This window comes from Antennarius striatus, chromosome 21 (genome assembly GCF_040054535.1).
Source record: "Antennarius striatus isolate MH-2024 chromosome 21, ASM4005453v1, whole genome shotgun sequence".
NCBI lineage: Eukaryota > Metazoa > Chordata > Actinopteri > Lophiiformes > Antennariidae > Antennarius > Antennarius striatus.
This window is the reverse complement of record NC_090796.1, coordinates 4,619,640-4,645,165: the sequence shown is the minus strand read 5'-3', so window position 1 is coordinate 4,645,165 and position 25,526 is coordinate 4,619,640. Positions and strand designations below refer to the sequence as shown.

General features: G+C 40.0%; 4 protein-coding genes across 4 annotated transcripts; all 4 read left to right on the top strand.

The window, feature by feature from the left end:
• Positions 1-1,768: 1,768 nt before the first annotated feature.
• Positions 1,769-6,150, top strand: LOC137588553 (growth/differentiation factor 10). Its single transcript, XM_068305691.1, has 3 exons — positions 1,769-2,161; positions 3,253-4,157; positions 4,700-6,150. Exons 1-3 carry the CDS (start codon positions 1,918-1,920, stop codon positions 4,889-4,891), a joined length of 1,341 nt encoding a protein of 446 aa, XP_068161792.1. The 5' UTR covers positions 1,769-1,917; the 3' UTR covers positions 4,892-6,150.
• Positions 6,151-7,926: 1,776 nt separating this feature from the next.
• gdf2 (growth differentiation factor 2) lies at positions 7,927-11,191 on the top strand. The gene is given in 4 exon segments (XM_068305905.1): positions 7,927-8,209; positions 8,211-8,270; positions 8,348-8,669; positions 9,825-11,191. Coding segments are annotated over 4 exon segments (1,314 nt in total). The 5' UTR covers positions 7,927-8,176; the 3' UTR covers positions 10,724-11,191.
• Positions 11,192-16,501: 5,310 nt separating this feature from the next.
• irbpl (interphotoreceptor retinoid-binding protein like) lies at positions 16,502-20,105 on the top strand. The gene has a single exon (XM_068305613.1). It carries the CDS (start codon positions 16,508-16,510, stop codon positions 19,271-19,273), a length of 2,766 nt encoding a protein of 921 aa, XP_068161714.1. The 5' UTR covers positions 16,502-16,507; the 3' UTR covers positions 19,274-20,105.
• A 609-nt stretch (positions 20,106-20,714) lies between these two features.
• On the top strand, positions 20,715-24,271 carry rbp3 (retinol binding protein 3). Its single transcript, XM_068305615.1, has 4 exons — positions 20,715-22,006; positions 22,326-22,516; positions 22,927-23,069; positions 23,707-24,271. The coding sequence occupies exons 1-4, from the start codon at positions 20,813-20,815 to the stop codon at positions 24,030-24,032; spliced, it is 1,854 nt and encodes a 617-aa protein (XP_068161716.1). The 5' UTR covers positions 20,715-20,812; the 3' UTR covers positions 24,033-24,271.
• The last annotated feature ends 1,255 nt before the right edge of the window (positions 24,272-25,526 follow it).

Genomic DNA, 25,526 nt, shown 5'->3' with positions numbered 1-25,526 from the left:
GTGTTGACTCTACCCTGCTTCCCTCTCTCTCACAGGGAAACTATTGTGTTGCATTGGAAACACAGAAAGCAGACAGACCCTAAAAATTGGTGAGGCGGTCCTCCTTCTACCACTGGCTGCCTGTCATCCTGAGGTTCGGATAGCATCTGCATTTTAGTCCCCACACACTGTTTACTTGAAGTGGTTGAAAATTGTATTGTTTTTGTAATCAGAAATGGTCACTTACTACCAGTGAAATCCAGTCTAATTGGATTGATTTTAAGTGTCCAATAGAATTTATTAACTGTGAGGGATAGGGTCAGCTAAAGATGTCATGAGGTTGGATATTCCTCTGCTCAGAGATGGGTCAAATGCAGAGAAAGAATTTCCTGATGATGACAAAGAACCTTCTGATGGCTTCTTTGAATTATAGTTTGCTGTTGCAAAACCATCCATTGCTAAATTATAAATTGTTCATACAGAACTAATAAGGTTCTTGCATGACTTACACCAGAACAAGAAAGAGAGATCATGTCACCCCCTTTTTATCTTATCTGAACTGAATCCCAAATAGGACTGACTGAGTTTTGTTTATCATCATGTTGATTGTCTTTTGCTTTTTCAGAATTGGACAAATGAGAAAAGCATCCTCTTGTATCCTTGCACCAGAATCATATTCCAACCTAAGAAGGATGAAAGTTTTTAAAATGGCAGTTGAGAATTAACGTACTTCACAATATAGTATCTTCAACCTACTGATGTTCTCCCTGTGTTTACATGTATTTATTTATTTTTGTATTGTATTGCTGTATCCGAGACCGAAAACAGCGGATGAAGCAGGTCCAGAAAATGGATGAATGAATTGCTGCGTTTCAATTCTTCATTACTGGTATTGTTTTTAACCTGGCTTTGAAGTTGGTTGCTTATTTTTGCAGCTCATTTGATTGTGTGATATAAACTTTTGTCTTTGTATTTCTATTTATGTGTGATTTCATTTGCCTCTTATTTTTATTTGATTGTTTCTTTAAGTTTTATTTAATTGTAATCACAAATATCCCCTACATGAACTGTGAAAAATAAATTAAAGTTCTATATTCATAATAATAATAAAAGAAGAAGAGGAAAATTGTCTAGAAAATGTATCCATATAAGGAAAATAAAATAATAATGGCATTAAATAAGCCTGATTGTAAAGAAGAAACCCGTAAAGTTGCAACGTTTTAAACATGGAAAAGCGTTGCTTGTTGCTGTTTGTCGGTCAGGAGAAATTAGACTGAACGGATTTCAGGAAGTTGGGTTGAAGAATGAACAAAGACACGAAACATTAAATGTTGCTGCGTCTCCAGGCACGGACCCTGGCTTTATCTTTGTTACACATCGCACAGAAAATACTGGATAACTTTACTGAGTTCCATTCTACAGCTCATCAACTTCTTAAGTTGCGAATCCACGATTTTGACTGCAGACCTTCTCATTAAAACGTCCTTTTCAGACGTGAAACACAACATAAATAACAGTTACGAAGAAATGCTGTTATGTCTAGGGTCGCAGCTCGGTTTTGATCTTTGAACCTGACTTGAAAAGTTTCAGTGATCCAGTGGAAAATGGTCACATTTAACAGACCGGATGTATTCTAATGGGAATTTATTCCATTCTGGACTCACTGCTAATCAGAACTACGTCTCTCGTTGGCTGCGCGCTCCAAGGCGTCACCATCTGTCATTCAGCATCAGAGCTTCGTGCGTGCGACTTTCTCCATCTCCTCTCATTGTAGAAACAACTGCAAACCCCCAAACGTGGAGAGTGGGTCTGTCACGGCTTACCTGGGAAAGCAGCTGGAGGTCAACGTGGGCATTAACCAGCGAGAAACACACGGAGTGCATCTTTGTTTCAATAATTCAAATTTTCTGACTGGATTCATATTCAATATAGTAAGCCATGGCAAGTTGGCTTTTCCATACTCTACATTTATTTCTGATCCTGGAGTCCTGCTGGGGTCTTGGTGAAGCCTTGCGTCAAAGGGCTGATTTCCGATCGGCTGTGGAGGAGCGCGTTTTTACGCATAAGAGCGCAAACCAGGACATGGTCTCCATCAACATGTTCAAAGTGTACGAGAGGTACAGTAAGGAGCCACGGATCCACAGGGACGGAAACACTGTCAGAAGTTTCAAAGCAGTCCCCCGTGAGTGACCGCATGTTTTGTTTTTGTTTTTTATTAATCCCACGAACAATTGTGGAGAGAGATCCACTCAGTGATGACTGCAAACATTTAAGCACAATTTGACTGCTTGAAAATATTAACTGAACATTCTTTTAAAAACGTTTAACTTAGTTTTCTTATTTAATTGTTTTTCGGTTTGGTAGACGGCTTTTTATGTTCTTGTGTGTTCTTAAAAAAACATGAAAGCAAATTCATTTGATAGAAACTTTTTATAATATGCTAACCTTTTAATTAGCATATTCTTGATTATATAAAATAAATGTAACGTAATTTATAATTGTTTTATTTCTTTAAATTCTATTGAGTTTTATTTGCAGACTAACATTTTATAGGCACAGGAGAAATTGAGAAATCTTAAACAAATAACTTGGTCTTGATTCTATCATCAGTGTCACATTGTAAAAGTCCTAAACACAGGTGTTAAATCATTCATACAGGCCCTTCCCCTTTGTCGTTCCCCTTTGGGCTAAGCATCTTCCTTTTTATGCTTCGTCAGTGTTGTGATTTAGTGAACGGTGGACTTAAAGTCTCCAGCACTGTTAGTTACCCAGTAGCTGCTCCAGTCTAGGTGTTAGACAAGGGCCTATTATCACACTCAGACGCCGCTGCACAGCAAAGAGCCTCAGAGGAGCTTTTTCTCCTGTAAGCATTTCCATATGCTATCAACAAACCTATACTGCACAGACTCAGTGTTAGTCTTACATGCTGTGGTAGATGTGTGACATTCTGGATTTAAAGTGTGTAATGACATAGGATGAGGTTTTTGGTCATGCATGACGCTGACACTTAAGCTTAATATTTTCCATCTTGCTGCTAATGTCAGTCAGATGTGTTAAAAACAAGATCTCGTTAGTCAAACATTGCCGAGTGAGATGACTGAACAGAAAGAAGAGCACAAAAGTTTAAGGCAATTTATGATTTATTTTTTTTAACCAAGAGACAAATGAGAAAAATCATTGACCAAAACAAGAATGATTCTGTCATGTGTTTTTTTTTTTTTTAAGAACTTGTTCTTTCAATTTAATTTATTACTTTCTCTTTGACTACTCTAGGAGTCATGAATGGCAAAGATGTGTTCCAGTTCAACCTGTCCTCCATCCAGGACTCAGAGCTCATTCTCTTTGCCTCTTTTCACTTCCTCTACAAGCGTCACCATCACCACCAGCGTTCATGGCATTTCCGAAAGCCTCGCCACTCGCAAATGGGCCTCCAGCAATACTATCATCATTCCCTGCAGCTCCTTTATTATGGATCCTCCCCAAACTCCGATTTTGCAACACAACTGGGAAACATAACTCTGACTCCTCTCAATAAAGGCTCTTGGCAAACTAAGGATATAACGATGGTAATGAAAAATGCCAGGGATGCCAAGGTGCATGTGGTCACGGTGGAGTTCAGTATGAGTTCTGGAGCAGATGAGGGGCAGCAGAGGAGTCCGCAAAGCCAAGAGCGACTGTCTTCAGTCAACCTGCCATACATCTTGGTATACGCTGATGATAGAGCTATAGATGAGCCAAATAGTGTGGCTTTGTCACTCCAGCGCTACGGGTCCTTCCCTGTTGGAGAGGACGCATCCCCTTCAGCCTCAGCCTCAAGAACCCGTAGGGAGCTTCATCTCCAAATCCAGACAAATGATATTCCAGAGGTCCGTTACAACACCTTGAAGAATCACGAGCTGTGGCAGAATACATATTTCCCTGCAAAAACCAAAGCAGTAGTTAAAGGAAAGAAGCAGGGTCAAGAGAGCAACGGGGCCATGAATAAGCCCCAGGTTCTGACCTTTGATGAGAGGACAATGAAAAAGGCCCGGAGGAGACAGTGGAGTGAACCCAGGGTCTGCTCCAGGCGCTACCTCAAGGTGGACTTCACTGACATTGGCTGGAGCGAGTGGGTTTTGGCACCAAAGTCATTTGATGCCTACTACTGCGCTGGGACCTGTGGTTTCCCCATCCCTAAAGTGAGTAAGAGCAACTTTTATGCAGACATCTGAGGAGTTCATCACATACAGACCCTGTTCATGCAGCACTGATGTCATTTTGCCATGAGTTTTATTTGTAGAATGATAACAGTTTAAAAATGCACAAAATACATGTTGTGACGTCATGTATTCTCACTTGTTTGCATCGCCTTTTCTGTTGTAAATGTATTTCTGTTCAGGGATTAGTTGAAACAGGAATTTGTGACTGTATCCCGGCTTCTCACATGGTGATGCTTTGTCACACTCTTGTGCATCTCATCCAGACAATACCCTTAAGCATTGGAAACCTTACCTCAGCAAAATCATTCTAACATGCTGCTTAAAATAAAATAGAAACTGCAATAAACAAAGACACAACAAGGTGAGGGTTAAGGTTAAGAAAAGATCAATTACACATTAACTTCACATGAGATTTGAACTCTAGCCTCCAGGGTGAAAGTCTTGTATCACAAACTAAGAATGAGACAATGCTTATTGTATAGCAGCATGTTTTAATACCATCCAACTATTTATTTCCTCAGGTTGTGCGTCCTTCTAATCATGCCACCATCCAGAGCATCGTCAAAGCTGTTGGAATCGTCCCCGGCATCCCTGAACCATGCTGTGTCCCAGACAAGATGAGTTCTCTCAGCGTTCTTTTCCTCGATCCTGACAGGAATATGGTGCTAAAAGTTTACCCCGGCATGTCTGTGTATACCTGTGCCTGTCGATAGGGTCGGTAATGAAGACTCAGGACATATTACAAAGACCTTTCAACATCACAGAGGACGGGAGAGGTAAGGACAGCTGGGCTCCAGCCCATGAGTTTCAGCTGAGATCTCCGCTGGATACAGGACCAATCTCTGTCATGATTGGACATAACCTCAGCTTTTTCTGCTTATTTAACTGGTACTATTGTTCTTCCAAAAGTAGTAGAGAAGTGTACTTAAATATGTGTATGATGGCCCTAATATAAAGAACTAAAGACTTTATAGTTAAATACACAACCTCTGAGTGGATCTTCATATCTGTTGTTGCTTCAAAAGTTTTTCAGTCCCTTTTTCTGCATATTTCCACTTTTAAAAAGTGAATTAGAGAAAACTTTACTTTCCTCAGTCACAGCTTGGACTAAATATCTGGATATCAATTGTGTCTGTTCAGTGTTCAGTGTTTGTCCCCATCTGTAGGATTCGGCTGAGTTTTGGTCAAACTGCACTGTGACTCACAGACTCAGGAAGGTTTAAGGGACTCATGAGTTGCATGGCAGCACATTTCCATCTTACCAAATTCAAAAAACATTGTCATGTAAATACTATAGCTACTAATGCAAACTGAATTACAGTACTCTTATTCGCATCATGTCACTTACAGTGGCCCATGTTGTTATTGGACACCTCCCATATGTTTGCAACAAATGTTATTCATGCATGAGAGGTAATTTTTTCAATAGCTATTGTTTATATCTTGTATATAGCAAAACTTGTAGAGTTGTAACTTAGTGCAGATAACTTCTGCAAAGTGATGCAGCGCAGAGGGAAAAACAGCACGTTGCTGCTATCTGCTGGGCATTTTGTTGAAACTTAAAGGACTGAAATATTTTGAAGGAGGAAGTTCAAGCACTTCCCGTGGCACTTCAGTATTTCCCTTTAACAGATACATGCTGTTTATCAAACCTGTACAGTTTGTAATAAAAGTAGGTACTCAAGGTAAATAAGAAATGTGTACATGTGTCGGACTGTATGGTTCAAAGTATATTTAAATAGTTATGTGATGTGTCGTTTACAAATTAATAGACATGATGTATACCTTCTAAAGATATAAACTGAATTTTACATGGTCAAAATACTTAATGACATTCATAAGTTTTAGTGAAAATTATGTTAAGTAAATACTTAGAGAATTACCTTACAATAACTTTCCATATGGCAGTTGAATCCATACATACTGGATACACAATTTGATCTGATATATTGGTTTATATATAATAAATCCTCTTTTAAAACAAAAGAATCAAGAGCTATGGAAATGAGCTGCATTTCCAAAAAATTGTGTATTTTTTGTGTTAAATATATAAATGTTCATATTATTGTTCAGCGACCAACCCACGTAGAGTCCTTTTCCTTCTTTGATGTGTTTTAGGAGCTTTCTGCACATTGTTTTGATTTTATAGCCTGCAGTTGTACTTCCCTTCTTCCCTCTCAGACTCATATCAGCATCTTGAACCACATCAGGAATCTCTTTTCTCTGTAGAAAACCATTTTCTACCACTTTCCCAGTACTTGAAGGCAGAGAGGCTTTGTTCCCAGGAATGGCTAAAGACCCAAATCAGGTATTAATTTGTATAATGGACTCAAGTTCATTACACAACTTCCAATGGAAGCTGGTGTTGCTAAATACAACTTTTGAATGCGAGTTCTCCAACTTTACTGTGGCAGTTATTTAAAACTGAGTTTATACTGTACCCCTCTGCCTCGCAAAAAGAGACATTAAAAGCTGCACAACACTTTATACAGCTGTATGTCCATTTAAGGAACATTTGGCTACCTCTGCATTTCCTGGCATAAAAAAGAGTTTTCATTAAATATCAGTGCAGTTGTATTAAAACATGGGTCACCACATGAATGGAAAACCATGGTATTTGAATTTTAAACACGAATACCAAGGCCTGTCTTGGGCCAACGTCCCCAAACTCAGTGGCTTATGGTTGGGGCTCAAAACTTCCAGGGGGACAAGGGGCGGATGTCATCATCTACGCAGGATGTGGCAATGAAGGCCTCCACCATCAATGTTTAAGTTCCATTAGAGGATTTGGCATATACTAATTTTGTTGTGCAATTATTTGTGGGGGTCATGAAGAAATGCCATCTTCAGATGACTCTTGGTTAGCTTGTTACTAGCTAAGATTAATCCCAACCTTAACTACAAGCTTAGTATTACTGATAAATGTTTGTGGTATTAATCAGTAAAATATCTATGTATTCATGTTCATATTAAATTAAAAAAAATACCAATCACATACAGTATATCTGGATATGAATAACAGAAAAACCTTTAGTCTAATACTACTCAACATGTCTTCTATTTTAGACCTCTATCTTAGTTTCTGGCACTGATTCAAAAATTCTGGTTCTGATTCAAAATTCTGAAATGAAATGTTGGGTGACAGACTTGGCGGAGATTGCTTGTTGTCTGAAGCTTATTTTGCAGGACACAAAGATTTCCTGCAGATTCTGTAATGGTCAGTGCAGTATTTACCTCACTGAGCATCTGGTGCTACAGTACTAGACAACACCAGCTGGACATAGATTCCAAAGACTCAAGCAATATTTTTGAAACAAAAGTTAACTTTTATGTATTTTTTTCACAGAGGTTTGTCCCTCTCTCTTTAGTCTTACAGGAAAACTACTGGACAGAGATTCACAAGATTTGGTGGTAGAGTTGGACTCATAACAGCAAAGGACGTATAACGCTTTGCAATAGATCTAAACAAAGGTGTGGATTCAGGATTCTTTGTACTATTTTTTCCATAATGTAAAGTATGCTTTTTGAGCAACACAAAAACTATTTCAGAGATTGCTGTGGGTGGAACAGTTGAGCATTAAATGTAAAGTATCTTTGGACTATTGTTTTTGGAAACAACAGTGAAACTAAGCTGTCTCCATGGGGTTTGTTCTCTTTGTACTGTCAAGTTAGTTTACAATTAATAGTCAAGACAAATGTATTCGTTAACTCAATATTTTACTACATATCTTACATTTGGCCAATTTGCTGTTTGATTTGCTTCTGATTCCACTGGGCTCACTAGTTTAAATATTAAGCTGGGAAAAGACGGTCAGCTTGTCAGTAACCTCACAGTTTCCACTGCCTCCCTCATTATCGCAGCAAAGTGTTTACAGAGTCTTCATTAGCAGCCAACCGTCTAATGTTAACAACGTTTAAAAGAAGGCATCAAAGACAGTGATAAGCATGGACATGCTACTATTTTGGTTGACACAAGTCCCCCTGTTTATTCTGGGATCATGGGAGCGGACATCAGCACTGTGATCCTCTCCATTGTGGATCACCATTTTCAAACCTTGTCATTGCAAAGTCTGTTTTCAAGCTGGGAAGAAGGTCAAGTTTGTGCTAGCTCAGGAACTTTGTAAGAATCTGATTTCAAAATGCAGAGTTCCACATCATTCTCTTTTCAGGTATATTTCAGTCTGGTGGTGTTTATCAGCTCCTGCACCTGTAAACCTCTCAATAATGACATCCAAGGCAAGGAATATAAGGGACTCTACTCTCAGCTGTCAGAGGAAGACCTTTTGGAGGAGGACGACACTAATTCAAGGATGGAGAACCTCCTGGGAACCATGAAGGAGGACTTTCTGAGGAAACTCAACTTGTCGGATGTTCCTCAAGAGTACTGTAGGATCTCCCCTCCTCAGTTTATGATGGAGCTTTATGACAAGTATGCCTCGGACAGCTCATCAATCCCTCAGTCTGATGTCATACGAAGCTTCACTGTCCAAGGTACAGAGCACAAAAGAACAGAGTGTAACTTTACGCTGGTTTACCATAATGGTCTGTCAATAAAGACACCCTACCCTGTCTTCTAGTCATCACCATAGTAATACACTTACTAGAACCTGCCTGGATATTGTTATCCATGATAGCTTTTGAATGTAAAGAAAATCTGGAGTTAGACTTAGTGCAATAGCTTTTAGATGAATGTTTAGCATCACTTTTGCAAAATAAAGAGCTCTATACCAGTGGTTCCCAGCCTTCTTGGCAGGTGATCTCTATTATTACTGGCTACTCGTTCTCTCAAATTTCTACTTCTCACATGTTTTTAATGTAAAAGTATCCCAGTATTCACTGGAAAAAATATAATATAAAATCGAAAGTGTACAATGAACTACATTCAGTTTTTTCTCATAGTAATTGTCTCTCATCTTTTTTGGGTCCTCGAGTCTTTGGTAGAGAATAGCATTTAAAGTATCCCAGGGGATTTGAAATGGGGTAATTTAAAGGCGAGAATGCTCCACACACACACACACACACACACACACACACACACACACACACACACACACACACACACACACACACACACACACACACAAAATGCTTTTATATTAACTGAAATGTCCAGATGGTGAGATATGGAATAGGTTGGAAACAAAGACTTGGAACAGTGTTGCCACTGTAGTTTGTAAATAACACTCATTTTAGTGGATGAAATAATATATATTCATCTGCATTTGTGGAAATGGTGCCTGACCCTCAGCCTCGAGGAGGTTCTTTGAGGGTCCACATTGTGAGTCAAATGTTTTTCCTTTAAGTGCTACATTCACAACTTCAAGAAAACATAGTTGTGGAAATTAGAAATATTGATAAAGATTAAATATTATAACACATTCTTTTAAGTACAACATTTATGAGACAGTGTGCTTGTAGTTTGTACTCAGTAAGTAAAAACTGTTTCCCTAGCATACTAATATTAGCAACAAGTCTCAAACAGTCACTGTTACAACAACTCAAGAAACAGACAAATAGGACATGGTAGTAAGTAGCCCTAAAATATCCACAGAAATCTTTTCTTTTACTGATATTTATGGAATAAAATGAAGTCTAATCTCAACTGTCTCAAATAAACCAACTGCTTTCTTTTTGCCAATCCAACAGAAATCACTCTCTCTGTGACAAATGGCACAAAGTCAAAGCACAGGCTGCAGTTCAACGTCAGTATCCCCAGACATGAAATGATCACTACTGCTGAACTACAGCTCTTCTTCCTCCCAGAGGCTGAGTCAGGGGTCAGCTCCAACAACTTCCAGGCCACTGTCAAAGTCTATGAAGTGGATTACAATGAATTTGCGTCTTCATCCCGGCTACTAGTTGGAAAAGAGGTCACAGGTTCACAGAGCATGTGGGAGACATTGGACGTGACCACAGCCATTAAGAACTGGATCAGGATGGGCCACGGAGCAACAATTTTTGATGTAGTGGTGGATAGAACGGATTGTGGAGAAGGAACAGGTTGCTTTATGATGAGCTTATCTGTTGGAGATAATTCTTCAGCTGCGTTAATAGTCTTCTCAGACGACCTGGGCAGTAGGAGGAGAGAGGCAAAGAAGGAACTAAGAGAGATGATCCTCCATGAAGAAGAAACTATCTTACACTCGGGTGCCAACTGGAACAGAGATCAACCTGCAAACCAGATTGCTGAGGTTCCACAACCACGGAGAAAGAAAAGGAGGGTGGAGAGGGAATACTGCAGGCGGACGTCTCTCAGAGTCAACTTTAAAGACATTGGTTGGGACATCTGGATTGTGGCACCTCCAGAATATGACGCTTTCGAATGTCGAGGGCTGTGTTACCACCCACTGACAGACGGAATGACTACATCAAAACACGCTGTCATCCAGACGCTTATTAACATCAGGGACCCTGACAAGGCTAACATGGCTTGCTGTGTTCCCATCAAACTGGACCCCATCACAGTCATGTATCAGGAGAATGGACGGCTCACCATCCGATACCTATATGAGGAGATGAAGGTGGCAGAGTGTGGATGCAGGTAGTCACAGACAATTGTGTATTCTGGAGGTGACTATAATGATTTAAATGCTATATATTATTCAGTTCTCTTCTATAGTCATGTCCTCTGTTGGTCAAGCTGAAGGAAAGTAATCAAAAAATGCTAATGTAACATCCTAGCTACCAAGGTAGCATCTACCTGGTAGTAGTGATCTTTCTGTATTGAGTTAAATAATTCCAAATATTCCTCCCAGTGCAACAATATAAATTGAAAAAAGGATATATTTGACATGTTCACTATCTTACATGTATGCAATTTAAAAGTTGACATGGTAGTTTTGTTTGACTCGTTGGCAGGCAAATTGCAAAAGGCTTACAGAGACACATGCGCCATGCATGACAATAATATTATGGAGGTCACATATTCATCTGTTTGTATATTTTTGACACAGTTGCCCTGAAATAATAAATTATATTGAATTTATGTTAGTCACTCAAACTTATTATCACCAAGGGCTAAAATAATTAATTACATTGAAAAAAAATTTATCCATTATATATTTAAGAATGCTACAATGTATAAAATTGTATATTTATGTTGAAAGAAATGTAAAAGTGCAAAACACATGTAAAAAATTAATTAAATATAAAAACTAAAAATGGAATTTAGCAAAAATCCATTTCTTTTTTAAGGATAATGTTCAACAGTAATTTTAAAATCAAATATTTATTTTTTGTGACAGCGGACCCATTAATAAGATGACTTTAAAAGAAAATTAATTTGAACAGCATGCATCAAAAGGATGACTTTTAATAATAAGTGTTTCCCTTGCTAGTCCTCTGTATGTTTTAATGTAAATCTGTACAATACATTGTAATTTCTTTATATCCACTTGCAGGATATTTAGTACAGACTGTACATTAGGTTCTCAGCTTATATACTCACATTAAATTGCGGATGTGAATATTAGCAATTTCACATTATAATTATGTCTCCCCTGAAGTTCCTCTAAGAGTGTATTTAAATCAGCATAATGTTCCTGAATACAGAGAAAACAATGGACATGCTATGATGATGATGGCAGGACCTTTTCAGGCACAAGCTTCTACGGGATGTTGTCACCAGTAAAGGCAAGTAATTTGTCATGGTATCCTAGTGTTTGTCATTGAAAGTGTATGTCCTTCTGTCTGTTGTTTTTAACAGGTTGTCATATTTTACATCACGACAATTCTGGCAAAAACAAATTTAAAAAGTGACAACTTGCAATATCTATAAAGACAATGGCAAAAATGTCAATTTCATTGTCATGTACTATGTATATGTGTACTGTGTATGCAGATTGCATCAACATAATGGTCATGAGAAAGTGAAGACGGACTGTAATCATAACTGTATTAAAAGTCCAATAAAAATGCAACATCCCTCTCATGTTCATCATTTCAGGTTGAGTGAGTTCAGTAAGTTCAGATAAACTCCAGCAGACCTCCACATACCTGTTATTAAAATTAACCAGGACAATCAAGAACAGTTAAAACTACCTTATTATTAATCTACAAACACAGTGCAAACTATTTAAATATTTTAATGTAGTTGGCAGAATTGCCAATAACATGGAAGGGGACAACTTACTGACTCTTGCGTGTCTTTACATCAGTATCCGGTCAATGCGGATGGCCGCCCAAAAGAGTCTGGGTCCTGCCCGGAGTTTCTTCCTCATCGAGGGAATTTTTCCCCGCCACTGTCGCTTATGCTTGCTCTGGAGGGTTCAGTTGGGTTTCTCTGTCTGTTAAAGCGCTTTGAAATGTCTATTGCCATGATTAAGCGCTATATAAATAAAACTTGATTGATTGATATACTTTTTGCCCACAACATAATGAGCTGAAAAGAAAGTAAATCTACTTAACTAGTCAGTCAGTCAGTTATCTTCAGATTACCACCGCTATATCCGCCACAGTGGGTCACGGGGGGCCGGAGCCTATATCGGCGGCATAGGGCGTGAGGCGGGGGACACTCCGGGCACGACGCCAGTGCACCGTGGAGCGACATACAAAGACATACAACCATGCACACACACACTCATTCTACGGGCAATTTGGAACGACCAATCAACCTGAAGCCGGAGAACCTGGAGAGAACCCATGCAGACACGGGGAGAGCTCCGCACAGAGCGGGACTTGAACCCGGGTCCACCGTTTTGTGAGGCTGCAGCGTTAAACACTGCGCAACCATGCCACCCTACTTCATTAGTCTTTAAAATAAAATTAAACTCTAACGCAAACTCTGTTTATAGGCCTAACGTGGGGTGATGAGGGGGAGTACAGGGCATTGGTGGCTGACTTCGTGGAGTGGTGCCAACAGAACCAGCTCCAGCTCAATGTCTCCAAGACAAAGGAGATGGTGCTGGATTTCAGGCGGGCACATCCCTCTCCACAGCCGGTGATCATCAAGGGCAGTGAGGTGGAGGTGGTAGGAAACTATAAGCACCTGGGACTGCCGCTTGACAGCAGACTGGACTGGTCACTCAACTCGAACTGTGTGTACAAGAAGGGGCAGAGCAGGATGTACATCCTGAGGAGGCTGGCCTCCTTCAAAATCTGTCCTGAGCTCTTCCTTATGTTCTATCAGTCCGTAGTGTCCAGTGTGCTGTCATACGTCATTGTGTGTTGAGGTGGCGGGGCCAGGAAAAGATATATGGATCGTCTTAACAGACTCTTCCGCAGAGCGGGCTCGGTGGTCGGGCTGAGCCTGGACTCTGTGGAGACACTTCTGGAGAGCAGAACCATGTCCAAAGTCAGGGCTATCATGAACAACACCAGCCACCCCCTGCACACCACCTTCTCCCAGCAAAGACGCAGCTTCACAGGCAGACTGCTGTCACACAGCGCCTCCACGGAGAGGCTGAGGCCCCCCTCATGCCCCGCGCTATTAAGGGGTACAATTACTCTCTCAGGAGGAGCAGGGGGGAGGCTGCGAGGTCAGCACGCAGTTGAATGGAGGGGAGGAGATGGGATGTCAGCCTTTGCCGCAGTGTAGTGGGGCCAAGGTGATGTTGTGACATTAGGTAGTGAGGACTATGTATGAATATATCTGTGCGTGTGTGTCTCAAATCATTCAGCGCTCGTGAGGGTGGCCCCAGGCTGTCTCAGGTCATGAAGGTTCTGTATGGAAATAATCTACTGTTTGACCATATTTGGAAATGCTTGTATAACTATTGGTATCTTTGAACAATTTTTGTCTGCAATAGATATGTCCTCACAGCGTCCGCGTGATTAATAATGCTGTATTCTCAGATAATTTTGTGAAACTGTCGACTCGACATTTTGTGTTAACACCTAGAGATCATGATGTACCAACTGAAACCGGTAAAAAACTGGTTTAGAGCAGACATTTCGAGGTTAAACAATAGATTCACCGTCCACCGGTCTGCCTTTTAGAGTATAATTGATGTGTGATCCTCTCTTATCTGCACTTGTTTGCACCGCTACAGGTCTTGTCTGTAAGTCTCTTGTGCCCAGAATATTCTGCTATAAACCTTCGAAGGACTGTTCATCGTTTCCAGCCTTTATTTGGACCTCCAACATTCTCACTACCCGAAAGCAAACAAACACATGGAGGAAGACGTCGTGCTTTCCTCCAACAGTAGTGACATGCCTTACAATGTAAGAAGCGTGTACCTTACCCACAATGTGGGCCTCCTGCTATTTTCACTTTCACTTTTTACTTTATGTTATTTTATTCTATTTTATACTGTTTATATTTTAGTTTAGTATATGTCCTGTTAGTGCTGCATGTGTCTGTTAGTGTAGCTCCGGGATTAATAAAGTATGTAACTAACTAACTGTCATGTCTCCGGATTATTAAGCTTTCCTTTTCTTTGTTTTCTAACATGTCTTATCATTCCAGATCCTGTCTCATCTACAGTTACTTCATTCCCTACACCTGCCGTCTCTTCACACACCTGCAGCCACTCCCCAATCTGTCTCCACACTTCATAAGCCAGCCCTGCCTTCTGTTCCCTGCCAGATTGTTTAGTGTTCGCCCTGACTCACCAGCCTTTGATTCCTGCCGGTTAGACCCTGCTTTTTGTTGACCCCTTTTGGATTTGTCTGCCTGGTTTGTTGGATTGCCTTTTGGTGTATGAACTGCCTGATTTTGGACTCTGCCTGTCTGCTTGCCATCTGCCTGACTTGTCTGGTGTTTGGACTGCTTACCTGGCACCTGACCCCTGCTTTTCATATTAAACCTGTTTTTTGGACTTGAACCGCCTGCTTCACTGTCGTGCTTTTGGGTTCTCTCCACCAGTCCTGTTTGATCCCTGACACTAACATTAACAAGTTAAAATCTTTGAAGCAGTCTGACACTGACTGTCTCTTACTTCCATAAAAATTTACTGATTATTTTTTGTGTAATCAAAAATAGACAGACCAATAAAGTCAAACATTTGTAACAAATACATTTCTCATTGTGTATAACAATTTTGTTGCGAAGCTTATATGGCTAATAAGTTAGAAAACATGGGTTTATTTAAAAAATAACCATAAAGAAAAATATCCTCATTTCTGTTCACCATCTGGCATTCATTTTCCTTCGACTGCCGAGGGAAATATGTCATGCTTTAGCTGCTAAATGTAAACTACCATCCCTACCATCTAAATGCTTTAGTGGGTTTAAGGAGCTGTTTGTCTGAAGGATGCATAGAATGGAACCAAATGAAACAACAAAAATTTTAGAACTCAGGAACCTTCTCAAATACATACACCCACATAAAGACATAGAAGACATTGTTAAAATGTGTATGTTAAAACTTTTTCAAAGGCAATATCAAACTAAGCTGCTCGTTGACTAGGATAGCAAGAGTTTACTTGATCTACTTGACTGAGATGTAAATTATTCACTGATATTAATGTATTTCAAACCACGTAAGTCCTGTATTTTTTGCTGCTTATGTATGTATCAAAGTAATTCAGAATTTTTATTTTTTCTAAAACATGACAAACTAATCTTTGAAAGCAATTATTGTTTGGGATGTAGAGTAGATCAAGTACAGCATGAGGCAGAATTATATTTAAAACATGAAGATAACACAATCTTATCAGGGTGGATCCAACAAAAAACAGACACTTGCAAATATTGTCCACATTTATTCTTTCTTCATTACCAAGATGATATACAATTAAAATTTATTTTTTAAATTACCATAAAATTTCAAGATAGGAGTAAAAAAAGGTAAAAACACTTTCAAAACAGACAAGGATATGAAAGTTTGTTCCAATAACAAAGTGTGTGTGTTTTTAAAATCAAATTCCATTCTGTATGCATTTTAAGAGGGCTTTAGTCACATGTCTACCGACTGTGTAAACATGTCACCAGTGGCCCGACCCAGACATGACCCCTAAAGCTACCAATTGCACCACAATACACCACCAGAAGCTTTCAGAAGAGACAAAGGAGACAGAGTAATGAAGTATGAGTGCTTTGGATCAGGCTTTGACATCGATCAGTTCTTCATTGAAGTGTGTCAATGCATTGAAGACAATGGGTAAAATAAAATCAAGAATCCAATAATACATTTTATTTGACTGGAAAAAACTGAATCTCCACATTAGTTTGTCTAACATTGTCTGCCAGCTGATGCACCACAGTTAAAGTGATTAAAGGTTTACTGGGGACAAAAGCCTCTTATGCTGATGTTGTTGTCCAAAAAACAGAGAATGACAGTGTTCCCTCCTATAAAAACCGTCATCCCTCGACACAGATTTATAAACCGGTACAGTCCAGTGAGTAGTGAGTACTTCTCTTTCAACTGCAGATGATGAAGATATTGGCAATGGCGCCACAGGTACGACATCTGCTATTGATGCTTCTCTTATGTCCGTTACCTGTCAACTCATCATTCCAGCCCTCCCTGGTGTTGGAAATGGCCAAGATTCTTTTAGACAACTATTGCTTTCCTGAGAACCTGGTGGGGATGCAGGAGGCCATACAACAAGCCATCAACAGTGGAGAAATAATGCTGATATCAGACAGGAAGACCTTGGCTGCTGTGCTAACAGTCGGAGTTCAGGGGGCACTGAATGATCCACGGTTGACTGTGTCATACGAACCCAATTTTGTTCCAGTAATGCCACAGATGCTGCCATCTCTCCCTGCAGAGCGTCTGATCAGACTGGTGAGAAACTCTGTAAAGCTAGACATATTGGACAAAAATGTTGGATATCTGCGAATGGACAGGATAATTGGGGAGGAGACAGCAGCAAAGCTTGGATCTCTGCTAAGGGACAACATCTGGGACAAAATTGCTCAAACTTCCTCGTTGATCTTTGACCTGAGATATAGCACAGTTGGAGAATTGTCAGGAGTTCCCTTTATTATTTCTTATTTCTCTGCCTCTGTACCCCTCATTCATATTGATACCGTGTATGACAGACCCTCAAATACAACCAGGGAACTGTGGACCATGCCATCGATGAAAGGTGAAAAGTATGGAAAGAAGAAAGATATAATTATTTTGACCAGTAAGCGGACCATGGGGGCTGCTGAGGCAGTGGCATATACTTTAAAAAACTTGAAGAGGGCCATCATAGTTGGCGAACGATCTGCTGGTGGGTCAGTTAAGGTTCAAAAGATTAGGATTGCTCAGTCAGAGTTCTACATAGTAGTTCCTGTGGCAAGATCAGTCAGCCCTATCACAGGTAAGAGCTGGGAAGTGAGTGGTGTTTCCCCAACAGTCAATGTTATTGCCAAGGAAGCATTCATAAAAGCTAAGTCCCTTCTGGCTGTTAGGAGTGTCATTCCAAAAGTTGTGCAGACTATCTCTGACACAATCAATAGGTACTATGCTTTCACTGATAGAGTTTCAACAATTCTTCAACACCTAAAATCTATAGACCTGTTTTCTGTTGTATCTGAAGAGGACTTAGCAATGACACTTAACAATCATTTACAATCTGTGTCAGAAGACCCACGACTCATAGTCAAATACATGGACATTGTTGCCAATGCAGAAGAGGACCCCGACCTTTACAATATTTCAGATGATACGAAGCTGTTAAACGAGCTGGTGGATGAAATTTTCAAAGTGGAAATTCTCCAACACAACACCGGCTATCTCCGTTTTGACCGGTTTGTCAAGTGGTCTGTAGGAGATAAGCTAGAAGAGCTTATTGCCGAAAAGGTATGGGAGCCCCTCAAAGACACTAATAACCTGATTATTGATCTACGCTATAACACAGGGGGATCTTCTACATTTCTAGTCCTTCTACTATCTTATCTAAAGAATACTTCCCAGAAACAACACCTCTTCACAATATATGAAAGTTTTCACAACACATCAAAAGAATACGACTCTCTTCTTAAAATTGTAGGCCCAGCCTATGGCTCAAAACGTGGGGTTTATGTTTTGACTAGTTACTACACAGCAAGTGTTGGAGAAGAGTTCTCTTACCTCATACAGTCCTTACATTATGGCACAGTTATTGGAGAAATTACATCTGATACAACAATGCACTCAAAGACATTTGAAATAGAAGGGACGGACATTGCTATTACTGTCCCTTTCATAAACTTTTTGGACAATAATGGTGAGTGTTGGCTGGGAGGTGGTGTGGTCCCAGATGCCATTGTGCTGGCTGATGAAGCCGTGGAGCATGTCTACAAGATTGTCAAATTCCACCAAGGGCTCAGGTCCCTCATAGAGAAGACAGCAGAACTGTTAGAAACAAACTATGCAATACATGAAGTCGCATTAGAAACCAGTAAGGTACTACTAAGCAAACTGGATGATGGATCTTACCGTTCAGTGGTTGACTTTGAATCTTTGGCATCTCAGTTAACAACAGACCTGAAAGAAACTTCAGGTGATCACCGGCTCCATGTTTTCCACTGCGATGTCGAGCCAGAGTCTGTTCGTGACGTCCCAAAGATCCCTACTGCTGAAGAAGCAGGATACATGATTGATGCTTTGTTCAAAATTGAGCTTCTGCCAAGAAATGTTGGCTACTTAAGGTTTGACATGATGGCAGATATAGAGGTGGTAAAGGCCACTGGATCTCAGCTAATTAAATTAGTATGGAGAAAGATAATAAACACAGATGCCCTAATAATTGACATGAGATATAACACTGGTGGATATTCAACAGCCATTCCACTTTTATGCTCCTACTTTTTTGATGCAGAACCTTTGCAGCATCTCTACACTGTCTTTGATCGTACCACAACCACCATGACAGAGGTCATGACATTGCCTCATGTCAGGGGTCAAAGGTATGGGTCATCCAAGGACATCTACATCCTCACCAGTCATATGACAGGGTCAGCAGCTGAAGTGTTTATACACACTATGAAGGACCTGAATAGGGCCACAATCATTGGGGAAACAACGTCTGGAGGCTCTTTATCAAGTGGAACATATCAGATAGGAGACAGTGTCTTGTATGCTTCCATTCCTAACCAATTTGTGCTGAGTGCAATAACTGGGAAACTGTGGAGCATTTCAGGAATTGAGCCTCATGTTATTGCCCAGGCAAATCATGCACTTCCTGTGGCGCAGAGAATCATAGCATCAAAGATGCTGGGGAGAGAACAAGGAAAATAGTTCCTCGTGTTCTATCTTATTTTTGCCTGAAGACTTGTATTTCATGTATAAGCACCATTCAGTGTCAAAAACCATTTAATTCACGAGTGTGTTGGCCTTGTATTCAACATGTGAACCAGTAATGCAGTCTACTGACCATAACCAAATGTGCTTACTTTTAACAATTAATCCATCAATCCCTTGTCACAGACATGTCACAATATGTATAGTTTTCAGATTTTTAATTAATGGTCACATACTAGCCACAGACTATGAAATTTACAAGATTTCCCTCTTTACTACTTAAATATTTGATGTGTGTAGTAAAGTAGTAAGGGTTCAATCTCTATTGCAGAGAACTGTGTGGGTATGATTAAACATTTTTCTTACCTTGCTCCTAATAAAACCAATGCATTCCCAAATTTCAGTGTGAACAATAACTGTGACTACGCCATTTTATTTACCAGTGATAAAATACCAAAACAAAAAGCAATTTCCCCCTTGTGAGATTAATAAAAGATTTTGATTCTGATTCTGAAATAAGTTTTTATTTAGACAAATGACATTGTACTGCTTTCACTGTAATGATGACATCATGCGTCCTCATCCTATCAGTGTATTTGTGTTACTGTTGTGTTAATTTACCTTTTTCTTCTCCAGTATTCATCTACTGTGTTGACTATATTTCAAATACCACATATTAATAGTTAAATAGTTAAATATTGTCATTGTGTGAAAACTAGCATGATCATTGTGTAAAATACTCTATTTTAAAGTATTTTATTGTGTAGGAAGTTTATTATTTTTGTTTGCACAGTACTGTTTTGTTTCCAGCAAATGGTCTGAAATTGTCTTTGAGGTTCCATTTTTGTAGTTGTAAAAAGACCAGCAGAGGGAGGAAGCGCCAAACAAATCTTAAAGGACTCCCTTCAACCACATAAGGAAACAATGACCTATCATTAAATGTGCACCATAAAGGAATTCTGTGGTTTGATTTCTTTTTTATTTACTTTACAGGTATTCACTATTTAATTAATTTTCTTCTTTGACCATGTAAAATTTAGAACATAGCCACACATAAACTTTAGGTTTGTGTTGAATTATACATTGAGTCATGAGTTTTCAACATTTCCCCGTGTGTCTTCATCTTTAAATATGTTTTTAAAATGCCTACTCCATACTCTGAACACTGACAACAAGTGGCTAAATTAGTTAAAACTAGCTTATTAAAGCAGGGCAGATATTTTCACCAACCTTAATCTCTTTCTGCATTTTTGTCAGACACAAAGTTTACCTTATTTGACACAGATAACTTTGAATGGGATTTCAGTATGCCTTGCATTCGGCAACATGGCAAGTTGTTATTGCCTTACAGAAGAATTCAGTATAATACGATTACGGGTTTATTGCGGGGGTAAATCCTCTTATGTGTGTGTGTGTTAACAGAAACTATACATGCAAAACACTGCCATTTGACAGAGAGCCTCTTCAGAGAAGGAGGTTTGGCCGCACAACTTCTGCTTCAATCAACTCATTTTTCGTCAGACTAAACTAATACAAATGGCAAACGTACTCTTCGTGGTGGCATCCCTGCTAGTTTTGGGAAATGATTATTTTATCAATGCATCTTTTTCTTCAAGTCTGATTGTAGATATGGCAAAAATTGTGATGGAAAATTACTGCTCACCAGAGAAGCTGGTGGGAATGAAGGAGGCCATTGAAGCAGCCAGTAGCAACACCGAGATTCTGAGCAACCCAGATGGTGAAACCTTGGCTAATATCCTCAGTGGTGGAGTCCAGACGACAGTCAGTGACCCGCGGCTGATGGTCTCTTATGAGCCAAACTATGTCCCTATGGATCACCCGAAGATGCCTCCCTTGCCCCCTGAGCAACTTGTTGCTGTCCTCCAGACATCGATAAAGCTCGACATCCTGGAGGGCAACATCGGCTACCTGAGGATTGATCACATTCTTGGAGAAGAAGTCGCCGACAAGATTGGCCCTTTACTCTTAGATTTGGTCTGGAATAAAATCCTGCCAACATCGGCTCTCATATTTGACTTGCGCTACACTGGCAGTGGGGACATTACAGGGATTCCTTACATAGTGTCTTATTTCACTGAAGCCGAGCCTGTGATTCACATTGACAGCGTGTATGACCGTCCCTCAAACACAACAACTGAACTGTTTTCTCTGCCCACTCTGCTGGGGGACAGATATGGTGAGGCCAAACCTCTCATTATCCTCACTAGCAAAAACACCAAGGGCATTGCTGAAGATGTTGCCTACTGTCTCCAAAACCTGAAAAGGGCCACAATCGTGGGTGAGAAGACTACAGGGGGCTCTGTGAAACTCGATAAATTCAAAGTGGGCGATACAGATTTCTATGTTACAATGCCAACAGCAAAGTCTATCAACCCCATCACCGGTTCATCCTGGGAAATTATAGGTGTTACCCCAAATGTGGAAGTCAATGCCGAGGACGCTCTTGCTACCGCCATCAAGATTGTGAACTTCCGCAACCAAGTCCCAGCCATCATTGAAGAATCAGCAACCCTGATTGCTGACAACTATGCCTTTGAAGATGTGGGAGCAAGTGTTGCAGAAAGGTTGAGAGGGCTCCTAGCAAATGGAGAGTACGCTGCAATTGACTCCAGAGAGGGTCTTGAGAGAAAACTGTCTGCTGATCTAAAGACCCTTTCAGGGGACAAGAGCCTGATGATGACCAGGAACACCCCAGCCCTTCCACCCATGGTGAGAACTATGTGCTGTACATCAGATGGGTAGTTGTGTTGTGCCACTCGATATTTAAACAATAGAAAATTTTAATGTTGTTAATATCTACATAATTAGAAAGGTTCCTATCTTATATTTTTCCAGTCATAGACATAAATGCTCTGGTGTTTCAATTTAAAAATTTACTTACTTACTAAGTATTGATACACTGACGTAAGGATTAGAAGTGGAAAAAATATTCGTGCAACAAGTGGTATGATAACTATTTACCTGAATATTGGCTGAAAAGCCACTACTGCCCTTTAAATGCAATATGTTGTCCATTATTCTCCCATAGGATTATTCCCCAGAGATGTTCATTGAGCTGGTCAAAGTCTCCTTCCAGACTGACATATTTGAGAACAACATCGGCTATCTGCGTTTTGACATGTTTGGAGACTTTGAGGAGGTCAAGGCCATTGCCCAGATTATTGTTGAGCATGTCTGGAACAAAGTCGTCAACACGGATGCTTTGATCGTTGACCTCAGGTAGGTAATCCTGTTCACAGAGCGAGTAAAAGCTTCTATTCATAATGCAGTTAGTCAAATTTGGTTGCAAAAGTAACAATTATACATAGAGAAAGCTGAAGACTTACTGAGCAAAAATAGAGTGAGAGCAAGTCAAAGCTTCTATTTATAATGCAGTTAGTCAAATTTGGAAACAAAAGTAACAATTAAACAGAAAGCTAAACACTTACTCAGCAAAGATAGATTATTTTTAAGGATTCATTTATTGATGACTATGAGCTACATAATTAAACAATATGAACCACCAACAAGGGAAAAATTGAAGTTGGAAAAAAGGCTAACAAGATCACTTGCAAACCACTTCTTCAATAAAATTAGTGTATGAGTGTAAATGTTATAAAGGATTATTCAAGTTTTAACTGTCTCTGCAGGAACAACGTTGGAGGTCCTACTACGGCCATCTCAGGCTTCTGCTCTTACTTTTTTGATGCCGAAAAGCCGATTGTACTGGACAAACTATATGACAGACAGTCTGGCACCACCACAGATCTCTGGACACTCCCTGAACTCACTGGTAATTAAAAAAAAAAAATGTTTTTTTTTTTTACTAACTGTTTAAAGTACCATAAATATAGCAGGAAACAGATAAAGAACCCCATACAGTGTTTTCCATAGGAGTTGATGAGGTCAAAGGACAGCTGAAAGGAAAACTATAAGTCAGGATAACAACTTAAATTAATACTGACATTGCTCTATATGTACCATTTCTGAGTGTAAAACTATAAAAATGTTGTTTTCTGTATCGTGACTCCGAAAGGGCCAAAAGTTAGTCACAGGTTCAAGAACATGAATGGGATTTTATTCTTTACAAATTAAGTGTCTCTTTGAACTAAGAAGCTATGAACCTGTCTTTGTGGAATACCTTGTTCAAGTAAGAGACATCAAAGTCATCCTGATAAGTTAAATTACATTTGGAGACACGCTATCAAGAAACCTTTATTTGCTTATGTGTTGTTCATGCTTTTGAAGTTATTGCCCCCAAAGTGTTCTTGACCTTATACTCCCCCTTCACTGTTGCCTTCATAGGGACACTACCCTAATTGTATGACAATATTCATCCATCCATGCCACTTATTTCAATTCATTGTTGACCGTTTTTTTGCATACAACTATACATCTGTTCTCTCCCTTCATCTTACTCTTTATCTTAGGCGAAAGGTACGGCTTAAAAAAAAGCCTAATCCTCCTGACCAGCGGAGCAACCGCTGGTGCTGCAGAGGAGTTTACTTACATAATGAAGAAGCACGGGCGTGCCATGATCGTGGGAGAGACCACTGCTGGGGGTTCCCATCCGCCCTTGATTTTCCGTGTTGGGGAGTCTAACATCTTCCTCAGCATCCCCACTGTCCATTCCGACACCACTGTTGGTCCAGGCTGGGAGGGAGCTGGCATTGCACCCCACATACCTGTCTCTGCTGACGCCGCTCTGGAGACAGCCAAGGGTATCCTCAACAAGCACTTTGCAAGCCAGAAGTAAATGCGATTGTCAACAAAACCAAGAGAGGAAATAAAATCACACTCAGATGAATATGCTTTCAAATTAATTTTTCATTTTAATATATTAGCTAGGGTTTGTGAAATTGGAACCTCTGTGAAGTAATCCACTGGTCAGAAAACCATCATGATGTCCTCACTGTGCACTGGATATACTGTATTTCCAATATGCCACGTGGGGTTACTTGGGTGTGTATGTCGGTGTTGGAACGCAATAAAAATGCTGAAATATAAAAGAGGAGTGTGTGTTCGTCATGTCTACCATCACAACAGGACCAATCACAGACAGAAAATATAAATACTATAGAATATTTCTATTCATGAATGGAGTGTCTATCCAGCAGTTCAATTTATCAATTTGAAACAGTACAATAATATCTTCTTAGCCAACATCTGGAAATGAGAACTAAACTACTTGGTTAAATTGTAGTATTAACTCAACAATAATGGTGTGAATATATTGACTTCTACTTTTTGCCAAGATAGACAAAATCCACCCAGGGTTCAGACCTGTAATGGAGTGCCCAGAGGAATCCTCCTGCAGATGAAAAACAGGGGATTCAATCTCAGCATGGCATGGTAGCCTTTTCACGTTTTAGTTCAACTCAAGAATTAAGACTCCATGCTAGACACAAACCAGTCCCTGAATAATTGGGATCATATGTTTGACTTTAGCGATTAGCCATCTGGTCTTGATGAAAACATAAGAAGGGCAACTTTACTAAACAAACCAATAGGATGACAAGATGAAGCACATTTATGGCACCAGAATGGCTTGCAGAATCTGTCTCTGCTTTTTTACTCAAATCATCCTTTTCAAAATGTAGCCACAAGAAGGCAATGTAGCTGCAAGAGGGCACATGCCAGTGTCCTATTGTGCCGGTCCCAGGACCGGATAAATACAGAGGGTTGCGTCAGTAAGGGCATCCAGCGTAAAACTTTTGCCAAGTTAACATACAAATCAAATCTGGTCGAGGCCCGGGTTAACAACGACCGCCATCGGTGCTGTTGACCTACAGGGTTTGGTAGAAATTGGAGTACTGTTGGTTGTGAGGAGGAAAGTGTGTTTGTAGGAAGAGAGAAAAGAGGAATGCCAAGAGTATAGGACTGACAGTAGGGACGTTGAATGTTGGAACTATGACAGGAAAAGTTAGAGTTGGTTGAGATGATGCAGAGGAGGAAGATAGACATACTGTGTATCCAGGAGACCAGGTGGCAAGGTAGCAAGGTTAGACGTTTACGATCAGGGTTCAAGTTGTTCTATCATGATGTAGATAGGAAGAGAAATGGAGTAGGAATTATCTTGAAGGAGGAGTTTGTTAGGAATGTCCTGGAGGGAAAAAAAGGGTGTCAGATATAGTGATGAGTCTGAAGCTAAAAATTTAAGGTGTGATGTTCAGTGTTGTTAGTGGGTATGCTCCAAAGGTAGGATGTGAGCTGGAGGAGAAGGACAAATTCTGGTTGGACTTTGATGAAT

Excerpts from the sequence above, each read along its gene's own strand:
- LOC137588553 (XM_068305691.1), top strand. The coding sequence starts at position 1,918 with ATGGCAAGTTGGCTTTTCCATACTCTACATTTATTTCTGATCCTGGAG. Across the intron at positions 2,162-3,252 it reads AAGTTTCAAAGCAGTCCCCC|GAGTCATGAATGGCAAAGAT; the intron begins GTGAGTGACCGC and ends TGACTACTCTAG. Across the intron at positions 4,158-4,699 it reads GTGGTTTCCCCATCCCTAAA|GTTGTGCGTCCTTCTAATCA; the intron begins GTGAGTAAGAGC and ends TTATTTCCTCAG.
- irbpl (XM_068305613.1), top strand. The coding sequence starts at position 16,508 with ATGGCGCCACAGGTACGACATCTGCTATTGATGCTTCTCTTATGTCCG.
- rbp3 (XM_068305615.1), top strand. The coding sequence starts at position 20,813 with ATGGCAAACGTACTCTTCGTGGTGGCATCCCTGCTAGTTTTGGGAAAT. Across the intron at positions 22,007-22,325 it reads CCCCAGCCCTTCCACCCATG|GATTATTCCCCAGAGATGTT; the intron begins GTGAGAACTATG and ends ATTCTCCCATAG. Across the intron at positions 22,517-22,926 it reads GCTTTGATCGTTGACCTCAG|GAACAACGTTGGAGGTCCTA; the intron begins GTAGGTAATCCT and ends CTGTCTCTGCAG.